We start from the raw sequence: 10,885 nt of genomic DNA, 5'->3' as shown, positions 1-10,885 counted from the left end.
ATGTTGATCTGTGTTTAGCCATTTATGTCTAGAACAAGTAAGCTGTTTATGGTAAATTAATTTGAAAAAACTGTTCTTTCTTTTAACACATTTTTTATGGGACTAAGTTTTAACACACAATTCTAATAAAACTATAGGAAGTAAGTTTATCCAAAATTCTGCAATGTCAATTTTAAAACATATTCTCTCTAATGAATTATAGAACACAATTTACATGTAGCTTTTTAACCATAACATAACGTATCAGCTACTCAAGCAATGAAGATCAAAATTCATAATGAACATATGAAAGAAAAAGTAGCTTGACATTTATCACTTGCCCTCTCTCCTTCTCTTAATCCATCAATATCAAGGAGCGTATGGGGGGGCAAAAAAAAAAAAGGAAAAACAGAGTAAAAACACTGAAGAAAAATATAAATGAAGAATAAATTTTGTTCTATGTTTAAGAAACATTGAAATAAATATTATTAAATTATACACCGTTCTTGGTAATCTTATGCCTAGCCAAAAACCTAGCCACCGGAGGTGTAAGTGCGATCGTGATAGGAATTCTAACCGGTAACAAAGCTTTATTACAAAGCACTGCCAGCGCGAGTGCTCCACCGGTCGATGCGGCGAGCTCGGCCGTCCGATTCCTCTTCTTTTGTTCCCCACTCATGGCTGACGGTCTCTCATGACCATTTGCTCGATCTTCCATCACGCACCCTCCTCCGTCTGGGGATTCGGAAAGTTCTGAGTTTGGGGTAGGCACTGGATGCGAGTTTTCCTCGGGGGAGACGCCGGGGAGGTGCCATTTCTCGAGGATGGATTCGACATCGACGTTGTTCTTGATGGCGATGTAGAGGCCGGTGATGGAGGCCGCGGAGACAGAGAAATGAACACCTAGTGCAACTTTTCCGTATTTCTTCAAGAGTTCCTTGAATCGGCCTGCCATTGACTGCACTTATTGAAGCAAGGGAGAGGGGTGCCAGTGTGGGAGGGAGTTGGGGTTTTTGAGTCTGGAGAATTAGGGTTTTTGAAATGAATTGGATGACCGACCGGCTTATCAGTCACACTGAAATGAAACGACAGCGCATTTGGTTTAGTTTTTATGTTTGACCGGTTAGTCGTGGGTCTCTGACTTCTGATGTCAAGAAATATATAAAATAGATATGTAAAAAAAAAGGAGAGTTAATTTTACCTCTAAGAATCTAATAATTATCCTAAAAGTTTGTATTTAAAATATTAAATACCCTGCCATATTCATATATGACATATCTCAGTATATTTAAATTATTAAATTCTTAAAATCATTGATAATATATTAAAATAAATAAAATAAAATTTTAAAATGAAAAAAATAATACTATATTTTTTTTAAATCTTAAATCATTCAAAATTGATGTAGTTGAGTAAAAATCTTATTATAAGCAATTTGTTTTACTAAATGTTATTTATTTATTTATTTTTCTCTCGGCCGGTCATAATGAGTAAATTGATTAATAGCAAGAGAACTCACTGAGGCCCATTAAATAAATAAAATTTTTTGGGTTGGTGCCTCCCGGAGTTTGCAGGTGACAATGGAGATTTCAATATAATTGTGTGTGTGTGTGTGTGTGTGTTCGTATTTGTTTGGTGTGTGAATGAGTTAGTTGACCTTTCCTTTTTCCCATGTCTTCTGATTGAAGTTTATTCTACAATCATTTCGTACATATATGTATATATATATTGCTTTTACTCCAAGCTATAGCTAATAAGGTGTTGATAATGTATTACTATAGCTTCCTGTTCATAATTATTCTGATGATGATCTTGTTAGAACCTGGCAAATCTGAAGTTTACACGGTTGGTGATGAAGAAGAATGGAACTCAGATGTCAACTACGGCTCCTGGTCACACAAATACAATTTTACTCTCGGCGATATTCTAGGTAATCAATAATTATCTTCATCTTCTCTTTCATGTCTGATTTTGATCAAATTTACTTTATCTGAAATTTGGTTTTCTAGTATTCAAATATTCAAAGAATGAACACAACGCATATGAAGTAACAGAGGCGAGTTACCAATCATGTGATGTAAGTAACGGTAATGGTGTCTTAGCAAAGTATGAGAGTGGAGAAGATGAAGTAGAATTAAGCAAGGTAAAAAAGTATTTCTTCATCTGCATTATAGCTGGGCACTGCTTTGGTGGGATGAGGTTCGCCATTAATGTCTCAAATGTTACTGCTGTGAAAATCCCTGAATCTGAACCAAACCCACCTTCAAAATCTTTAAGTTTTACTTTTGCAGGCTGTCAAAATTGGAACTTGCTCATCTGTCTTGTTGCTTCTGGAATCTTGTTCAAATTGTATTAGTTTATTCTTGAATCCAAAAAATTTTTCTGTTATTTTTCTACTGTTCATTATAGTCCATAAGCATAGAAAAAAAGGAGAAATTTTCAGGAAGTAACAAGAAAAGATCAAATATGTTAAACATGTTTTGACTAAATTAATGTTGCTACTGATCATACATAAGGACTAATTATGATAGTGGTGCAGATGGTGATTTTGAATTAGGAAATTGTTGTGGTGACTATGGTGATAATGGTGATGATGATCTCTAGCCTTGGCCATCTCAGGCATCCATCCTCTCCACTGGTTTCGTGTTACCTCGAGCAACGATTCCCTTACATCGTCTGCTTCAACCATCTCGCTCTCTCTTTTCTGCTTATCAATCATTTTACACTTACTTCAAAAACTTCAAATAAGCGTGATTAAAGAGATGAAGGATGTTTTTACCTTAACTTGGAAAACATTGGAGACAAGGCATCTAAAGCTTGTTACATTAGCATTTGTTACTTCAAGGCCTAAACAATCCAGAGCCTCCAACAATCTTGTAAACCCTCCATGTTTCTGCTCACAAAATACCTTCACAAAGAACTCATTCCTGTCTATTTGCGACACTTCTACTTGAGGCTACGGTTGATTAATCCGTATATTACATTATGTTCATAAGAGGAATTAAGAAATACAGAGAAGAATATATATATATATATATTTATATACTTATATGGGATCTGTATGAAAGTACCTCCATTTGTTGTCCCTTGTCACTGGTCATTTCAGAGTCTTGAAGACTTTCTTTTAACACATGAGATTCATTATTGATGCATGATGATGCACCCACATGAATTAGCCCATTTGGAGCCTTGACATGGTGATCAGGTTTAGATCCAATGTTCATAATTCCGTGTTGGTTGAAAATCTCTGACTCATTAATCATGTTATGGTTGCCATTTACCATGCCTGTCCGCTTGGAAGCGCCATCATCATCATCATCATCATCCGACTCATTCTGAGCTTCAAGCTCGTCTTGTAGTTCTTTTGCTTGTTTCTGCAACTCTTGCACATATTCAATTGCATCCCCAAGAATAGATGCCTTGTCCAGCTGCAAATAATACAAACCCTTAAGGCTTATATCCTCTTATTTACGTGTATAACACAGATATGATACTGAAAAACTAACCTTTGAAATTTTGGGAACCAACACGCGAAGAGCATACAGCCTATCATTGAGTTTCTTCCTTCTCTTCCTCTCTGCAACGAGGTTTTTGGCTTGATGCCCTTTTCCATTGCCTCTTCGATTCTTTGCATCGATATCTTCATCATCATTTTGGTCACTGCAATCAGAGATGGAATCAGACCGACCATTCTCTTGTTTGATCTCATTTCCTTGTTGGTGATGTTGGTGATGATGATGATGATGATGATCTTTAGTTGTTGAAGTGTCATGATGATCAAAATTGTCTTGAAGCTTATTATTGTCATCCAACTTAAAAGGGTGGATATTGATCATGGCCTTATCAGAAGCAAATGAGCTCTGATCATCATGTACTTCAAAAAATGCAGCAGCCGCATCACTCATTTTATGATCTGAATTAGAGTAATTGAATTGCTGCAAGAGGTCCATTGGATCAGGGCTGCATAAATGGAGTCTATCAATGGAGATATTCTCACAAGCTGCCAAACCGGTCAAGATACTGTTTTCAGTTGCAGAAGAAACTGGTTGTTGATGAACATGGTGATTCATGTCATTCGGATCATCATGATCGTTTTGATCATTTGGTAGAAAAGGTTTTGATTCAAGTTCATCCAATGAATACTGTAAATTACTAATTGTGACTTGGAAATTCGAATCCATGTTCCTTGAATTCATGATTAATGTTTCCTGCTCCGTTGAAATGTTGCATTGTGATATGATAAAGTCTATCACATTTTGATCTTCATATACCTGTAATATTTTTATTAATTAACAACATATATATACATGCATATTACACATGTATTAGGCGTTCCATCATGAAAATATCATTTTTTTTAAAGATTTAGGCAAGAAAATAAAAAAGGTAAGTTTAGAATGAAGGCCATACCAAATGCTTCTAGTGTAATTGAATTAACCATTCAAGGAAAAGTAATTAGAAAATGCATACTTGTTTGGTAACAAAAAGTTCAATTAGTCCTCCAATCACAGGGACAAATACCCTTGTCCCAACTGTTTCCTGCATAAATTGGAAAGCTAATTCAGAATTAGCTAATTAATCAGCAAATTACTACATTAAAAATTGTTGTAACTATGTATTAATTAGAAACGTTAATTAATTAGTTCTTTCTTACTTTGATCACCTCTATACTGTGATCTGAATCTGAATTATGGGAGAATAGCCAACTGGGTCGATTAGATATCAGAGTCTGTGCATGAATCCTGTTTAATCACAATTATATTTTTGTGATTAGTAATGACAAACATTATATATATATACACATATATAAAAGAAGAAATATATGTGAAGATGTATACCCAGAGTCAGTTAAGGGAATGGAAGAAGGAAGTTGGGAAAGAAGTTCACAGGATTTGGAATTTGGATGATCAACCATAACATCCCTGCAAGAAAGCACTTGAGATTGACCGTGACAATGGAGTAATCCTTCTTCTACACCATCTTCATTAATGTTAATCCTCTCACTTCCACCACAACAACAACCCACCCACTCTATAAACCTGAAACAAATATATATATATATATATATATATATGCATAATAAAACCAGATTATGATAGAGAGAAAAACAGAGAGAATACATGTGTATATTTGTTTTAATTTCTAACCTCTGATTTTCGCTTAATTTCCAAACAACACAGTAATCCCACGCTTTTGAGCCCACAAGGGGTCTCAGTCTTCTTACCAGATTCTCAAGTACAACATTCATGTTACCTGCAAAATCAATTAATACTAATTAATTAATTAATCAATTAAAAAACCCAATTGACCATTCTGGTTTCACTTAATATAAGCAATTAATTAATTAATCACACTACTGTAAAAGACCCAAGAAGCCATTATATGTATGAGACACATGTTTTGATTTCCCTGCTTATGTCAGAAAAGGGTAACTAAACTTCATCTGCAGAGAGACAAGAAAGAAACAAGCCTTCATTATACGCAGACATACACTATAGACACACACACACACACATATATGTATATATTGTATAACTACTTATAATGAGTGAAGAAAATAAAGGTAGACAAACAGATGAGAAGAGAAATTACGTAAGAAAATAAGGGGTAAGATATACACAGACGTGAGTTGATAGCAATTGCTAACTACACTCACCTCATCAGAATCAGTTAGTCCAAATTAAAAAGTAAGATCTCCTTTCTCTTCTGGGTTGGTTTTTTGAATGAACAAGAAAAATTTGAACCCTAATTATCCAACAATTTTGTTGCAGCTTATATATATATATATATATATGTATATATATGTGTGTATGTATGTGTTTGGAACTTGGGTTTGTTAGTGTGGTAGGTAAACTGCAGAGCTTGCATGAAACAAAGAGATAATACATGTTTATATGTGTGTGTAAATACTATTCTATATTTAGTAAAAGATATTGAGAGTTAAAATGAAAATTTTACGGACATTTACATGAAATAATTAATGTGTTCAGGTAAAAAGTTAGCCGTTAAATTTTGAACCTCTGTGAAATGTTTATGTAAATTAATTAATTAGTTAACAATGGATATAAGTTTATAATAAGTTTTAATGAACATATTGCATGAGCTAAGATGCGTTTTAACCCTAACGACTTTGTGATCTTCTTTTTCTTTTCTATATTATTTTAATTTTGTTGGTTACATATTATAGTATATCTTTGATCATATTGTGGTACTCTCAACTACCCTGCAAACTATGAGAAATCTAAACAGTATACGTCATTAACTCTCATATATATATATATATATATATATACACACATACATACATATATATAATATTGGCTTAAATTCTCATATGCCCTTTGTTTATTCTTGTTTCTCCATTTAAGTTCTTATTATTGTATCTTTTTTTTTTTTTCTTTGTTAACTTTACCATTGTACATTTTGAATTCTCTCGTTGTAATAAACATGGAGTATTTGTTAAATTAATTTCATATAACATCTGATATCATGTTCATTTAAGAGATAAATTTCTTTTTTCGAAATAGTATTTACATGGACATCACGTTAGACAACAAGACATGATCGCTGTATGAAACAAGCATGAACTCAACTAAAGCTTCAATCTCAATATAATTCATCTTTTTTATTATATGGTTGAACTATTTTATTATTATATCGAGTTATAGGGACGTATCTTAATTTATATTCTTAAATTTATTTAATATTTTTTGTAATACTCGATCACAAAAAATAATTCAAGATAAATTTTTTATTATTTAATTATTAATTTAAAATAATTTATTTATTTATTTTATTTTTATTTAAGTGAAATTTTGAAAAAAAATGAATTAGGAACGAGATTGAAAACAATTTTGAGAAAAATTGTTGAAAATTTGAATTCGTTAAGTGTTTTTGAAAGAAAAATTAGAAATAGAGAGTTAAAGTACAAATAGAAAAAATTTGGCCACGTAGGACCACTCAGTCAGCAGTCTCGACAAATCAAAACGCGCCGCGTGGTAAGGCACGCTGACGTCGGTGCCACGCGGGAGGCCACACTGGCGATCTGCGTACCCCGCGATTGGACAGCCCATGAACGATCTCGCACACTTAGATGGTCCGAATTCATTTTCTACTTAGGCACAATCGACGGTCGAGATCAATCACGATAAACGGTTCAGATTTGTTTCCTTCGTAGGCGCAATCAGATGGAAGAGATCGGTCGTGATGGACAGTCTAGATCAACGCGAGATGGTTATAAATACTTCGCATCACACGGGAACCTAAAACATATCTGCCAGCCCTCGCCAGATAAGAAGGACCAGACGTCAGAGAAGGAGGCTGACCGTTGACCGCCGCCGCACCGGAGCCACCGCACCGGAGCCACCGCTGACCGCTAACAAAGGTAAAAATTCTCTCTTCCCGCTCGAAATTCGATTTCGAGTACCCCTGTGACAAAATCGGTGCAAGAGAGATGACGAGTGAGCTAGAAACCGCGGGCAAAGCCCGGTGGAGCCACCATGGCTAAAACCCCAAAATTCCTTTAATGAGCCCCTTTCCGATTTCTGTTTCACATAATTTTTCGATCATTATATTCACCATCCTTTTCTGTGCAGACTAGACGAAGAAAGAACCTCAACCGTGAAGGAGGACTGGCGGAGCCGCTACACCCTGAGATCCCCCCGTTGATAGGTTCATTTTTTTGTGATTTTTCGGCCAACCGAGGCCCTTAACATATTTTTCTGTAGGGATATAACTAAAATCAACCAAAACCAGCCAAACTGAGGTAAACCACCGCCGTGAGCGGCAGAACTAGCATCAGAAGACAGCGGTGGCGCTGTGCCAAAACTCAAAAATTAGCCTGAATGAGTTTTACAAACTGATTTTAAATTTTTTAGGGTATTTTTAGGTATATGACGAGTGTTTTGAATTTCATAAAAAAATTCAAAGAACTCGGTATCCATTAGGAGGTGTAGTAGACAGCTCAACGTCTCGAAATACCAATCTAGGTAAGGATCTCTTACCCTATTCTCCGTTAATGTCAATTGAGGTTTAACAATATATAATTTTGTATTTTTGTAAAAAAATAGAAAATTCTAAAAATAATTATAGGTTATTAGTGGAGCTGGAATCGATTAATTCACAATTATCTTGATTTCCTGTCTATTTTCTTGTACTGTCCTACTTGCTTGATTTTCATATAGCACATGTTCTTAATTTATAGTTCAATCGTCTTGTCAACTTATCTGGTTATTTTAGTTATATATCATCAGCATAAATGTAGTTTAATTGATCTATGAGTGTGATATGAGACATTGATATAAGTTTGTTGGTTGTTTGTTGATAAAAATTTGTATGTGAAAGATTTGTTGGTTATCCAAGGAAAGGGCAGACGGACCCGGTACATAGGGAACCCTATCATGAACGTTATCTCAGTCGGATAGGGTTAGAAAGTCCCTTACTAGAAAGGTTTGAGAGATATAGTTTACCCTTTTATTAGACAGGGTATCGAGGCGATGGAATGTTTGACACTCATTACCGAACGAGGTATTAGGACGGTTAATCAATTATAAAATTGGATATTGAGTTGACGAGTAGGAGAAACACCCCTATGGACCCCCAAGGGTACTAGCAAGTAGGTAAGAAAAGAAAGCTATTGTTTCTCGTTCTATTATGTGTGAAAGTGAAAAGTGATATGGATATGAATCTTTATAGGTTGTCTTTGAAAAACTCGTTATGGTAAGTATTAAACAAATATCTTCAAGTTTAAATGTATTTAAATAAAATTAGGACTCTATTAGTTGTTTTTCTGATTTTTTTACTAATCTTTAGTTTTTCGTATATGTAAGTAGTGTGATATTTTTACTGAGTTAGTGTATCTCACCCTTTTATTAACTATTTCATATCAAAAGAATCAAGATCTAGATTCTGATCAGCAAGAGGGTTGTCAGTAGTTCACTATTCGGACCCCCTTCAAGTTCTAGTGAAGGTTGTCCTACGATACTTAGTTATTGGCTTTTTATTTTATTTCTTTTAATTTCTATTTGTCTTTTAGATGAACCATTCCCGTAGCCCTATTGAGCATTCAAAATTATTGTGTAAGAAATGTAAATCCTAAATCCATTAATCGCTTCCGCATTCCTTTAAGTTTCGGGCCTCTATAGTTGGTATTAAAGCCGCGTTTTTCAGAACTATTCATTACATAAACACTTAAAAATACCAAAATACAAACTATCACTCTTAAGCCTTCGTTGTGAAAAGTAAGTACAAGGACATGAGGAGAGGAAGACCCCTACTGAACAAGGTAGCCCAAGATGGGTCATTTTGAGAGGATGTCGATGGCTCTTCGGGATGTTAGAGAGACTCATCTCTACCCAGCATGTCAGGAAAGAAATGAGGGAGCTGTCTAACCCTCTACTACTACCATAATATGAGCCACTCCTACAACGAAAGGATTTAGTGCCATCTCGATACAACCCTGCCCCTCCACCATATCATGTGGCACTGCCACAGTACAACCCAACATCTTCATCGAATCATCCGACACCACCACAGAGCCACCCGATCCCTCTCCAGCACAATTCAGGTCCTCTTAAACAGGACTTGCAAGCACTGCGGTAAGGACCACGGGGATCAACCCTGTTATCACCTCAACAACACCTACCTCATCTGCAGAAGTATGCAACACTACGCGAGAGATGGTCTATGAATAAAAAATCAGGCCAGACCTCCAGTCTTGGGTATAATCTATACCCTCACCCAGCAAGATACTGAAGTCAACCCGGACGTGATACAAAACAAGCAATTCTTGTGGTATGAGATTCTTCGAACATGTTTCTTGATGAAATATCAGGATTGCTTATGGATAGAAAAATTGAATTTACTGTAGATCTTTAACCCAACACCCAGCCAAGTCTCAGTGCCTTACCGCATGAGCCATGTTGGGATGAAAGAATTGAGGAAATATCAATGAATTGTAGGATAGTTGGTTCATTTGACATAATATGTCTTTTTGGGGTGCTGGAGTCATATTTGTAAGGAAAAGGAATTGGACATTAAGATTATGTATTGATTATAGGGGATTGAACATGGTCACCATCAAGAACAAGTACTCCCTCCCCAGAATTGATGACTTTTTTGACCAGTTGCAAGGTGCCCAAGTCTTCTCCAAAATAAATTTGCGTTCGGGCTACCACTAGGTAAGGATCATGGCATAGGATATTTCTAAGATAGCTTTTAGAACCAAGTATGGACATTAGGAGTTCCTAGTCATGCCCTTTGAACTAATTAAGCATCAACCATTTTTATGGACTTGATGAACAGAGTTTTTCAGATAATTCTTGAATTAGTTCGTCATTGTGTTTATCGATGATATCCTGATATATTCAAAGAGCAGAGAGGAACACGCTCACTACATGACTCAAGTTCTTAGGGAGAAGAAACTGTATGCAAAATTGAATAAGTATGAGTTCTGACTCGAGTAGACTAACTTTCTAGGACACATCATATCAAGGGATGAAGTATCAGTGAATCCTGAAAAAGTTAAGGCAGTGCTTGGATGAGAGAAATTGACCTTAGTTAAGGAGATTCGTAGCTTTCTAAGAATGACAGGTTATTACCGTAAGTTTGTAAAAGAATTTTTCATCCAAGCTGTTCTTTTGACTTGACTCATAAAAAAGAACGCTAAGTTTAAATGGAACATGGACTGTGAAAGGAGCTTTATAGAACTCAAGAAGTGGTGGACTACTGCACTCGTGTTGGCCTTACTAAGTGGGACAGGTGGATGTACAATGTACAGTGATGCCTCCTATTTAGGGTTGGGTTGTGTTCTGATGCAACATGACAAGGTTATATCATATGGGTTCGGACAATTGAAGAGTCATGAGAAAAATTACCTCATCCACGACTTAGAACTTGCCGCCATTAT

At 35.5% G+C, this 10,885-nt stretch overlaps 2 protein-coding genes and 1 pseudogene across 5 annotated transcripts; 1 reads left to right on the top strand and 2 right to left on the bottom strand.

Moving 5' to 3' along the window:
• Positions 1 to 259: 259 nt before the first annotated feature.
• On the bottom strand, positions 260 to 1,067 carry LOC110818936 (transmembrane protein, putative (DUF1279)). Its single transcript, XM_022047975.2, has one exon. It carries the CDS (start codon positions 932 to 934, stop codon positions 473 to 475), a length of 462 nt encoding a protein of 153 aa, XP_021903667.1. The 5' UTR covers positions 935 to 1,067; the 3' UTR covers positions 260 to 472.
• A 473-nt stretch (positions 1,068 to 1,540) lies between these two features.
• LOC110819073 (stellacyanin pseudogene) lies at positions 1,541 to 4,170 on the top strand (annotated as a pseudogene). Its single transcript, XR_015812889.1, has 3 exons — positions 1,541 to 1,553; positions 1,799 to 1,909; positions 1,989 to 4,170. The product of XR_015812889.1 is annotated as a stellacyanin pseudogene (transcript).
• Positions 2,427 to 5,763, bottom strand: LOC110818935 (transcription factor ABORTED MICROSPORES). 3 transcript variants are annotated; one of them, XM_022047974.2, is made up of 9 exons: positions 5,636 to 5,763; positions 5,127 to 5,232; positions 4,818 to 5,018; positions 4,634 to 4,721; positions 4,450 to 4,518; positions 3,486 to 4,250; positions 3,051 to 3,407; positions 2,759 to 2,935; positions 2,427 to 2,683 (listed from the first exon to the last, which is right to left on the bottom strand). In XM_022047974.2, the coding sequence occupies exons 2-9, from the start codon at positions 5,225 to 5,227 to the stop codon at positions 2,498 to 2,500; spliced, it is 1,944 nt and encodes a 647-aa protein (XP_021903666.1). In that variant the 5' UTR covers positions 5,228 to 5,232; positions 5,636 to 5,763; the 3' UTR covers positions 2,427 to 2,497. The 3 variants fall into 3 exon arrangements, with proteins under 3 accessions (XP_021903666.1, XP_088062746.1, XP_088062747.1); XM_088206620.1 differs by having other exon boundaries at positions 4,643 to 4,721; XM_088206621.1 differs by having other exon boundaries at positions 4,818 to 4,901.
• Positions 5,764 to 10,885: the final 5,122 nt, after the last annotated feature.

The sequence above is a fragment of the Carica papaya genome, chromosome 6, assembly GCF_054855325.1.
Source record: "Carica papaya isolate Zhongbai chromosome 6, ASM5485532v1, whole genome shotgun sequence".
NCBI classification, from domain to species: domain Eukaryota; kingdom Viridiplantae; phylum Streptophyta; class Magnoliopsida; order Brassicales; family Caricaceae; genus Carica; species Carica papaya.
Note: the sequence above shows the minus strand (reverse complement) of the source record. Positions and strands in the feature narration are given on the sequence as shown.

What these genes read in the sequence shown, in the direction of transcription:
- LOC110818935 (XM_022047974.2), bottom strand. Translation starts at nt 5,227, where the DNA reads ATGAATGTTGTACTTGAGAATCTGGTAAGAAGACTGAGACCCCTTGTG. An exon ending in ATTCCCTTAACTGACTCTGG is followed by an intron (nt 4,722 to 4,817) that starts GTATACATCTTC and finishes GTGATTAAACAG; the next exon opens with GATTCATGCACAGACTCTGA. An exon ending in ACAGTATAGAGGTGATCAAA is followed by an intron (nt 4,519 to 4,633) that starts GTAAGAAAGAAC and finishes CAATTTATGCAG; the next exon opens with GAAACAGTTGGGACAAGGGT.
- LOC110818936 (XM_022047975.2), bottom strand. Translation starts at nt 934, where the DNA reads ATGGCAGGCCGATTCAAGGAACTCTTGAAGAAATACGGAAAAGTTGCA.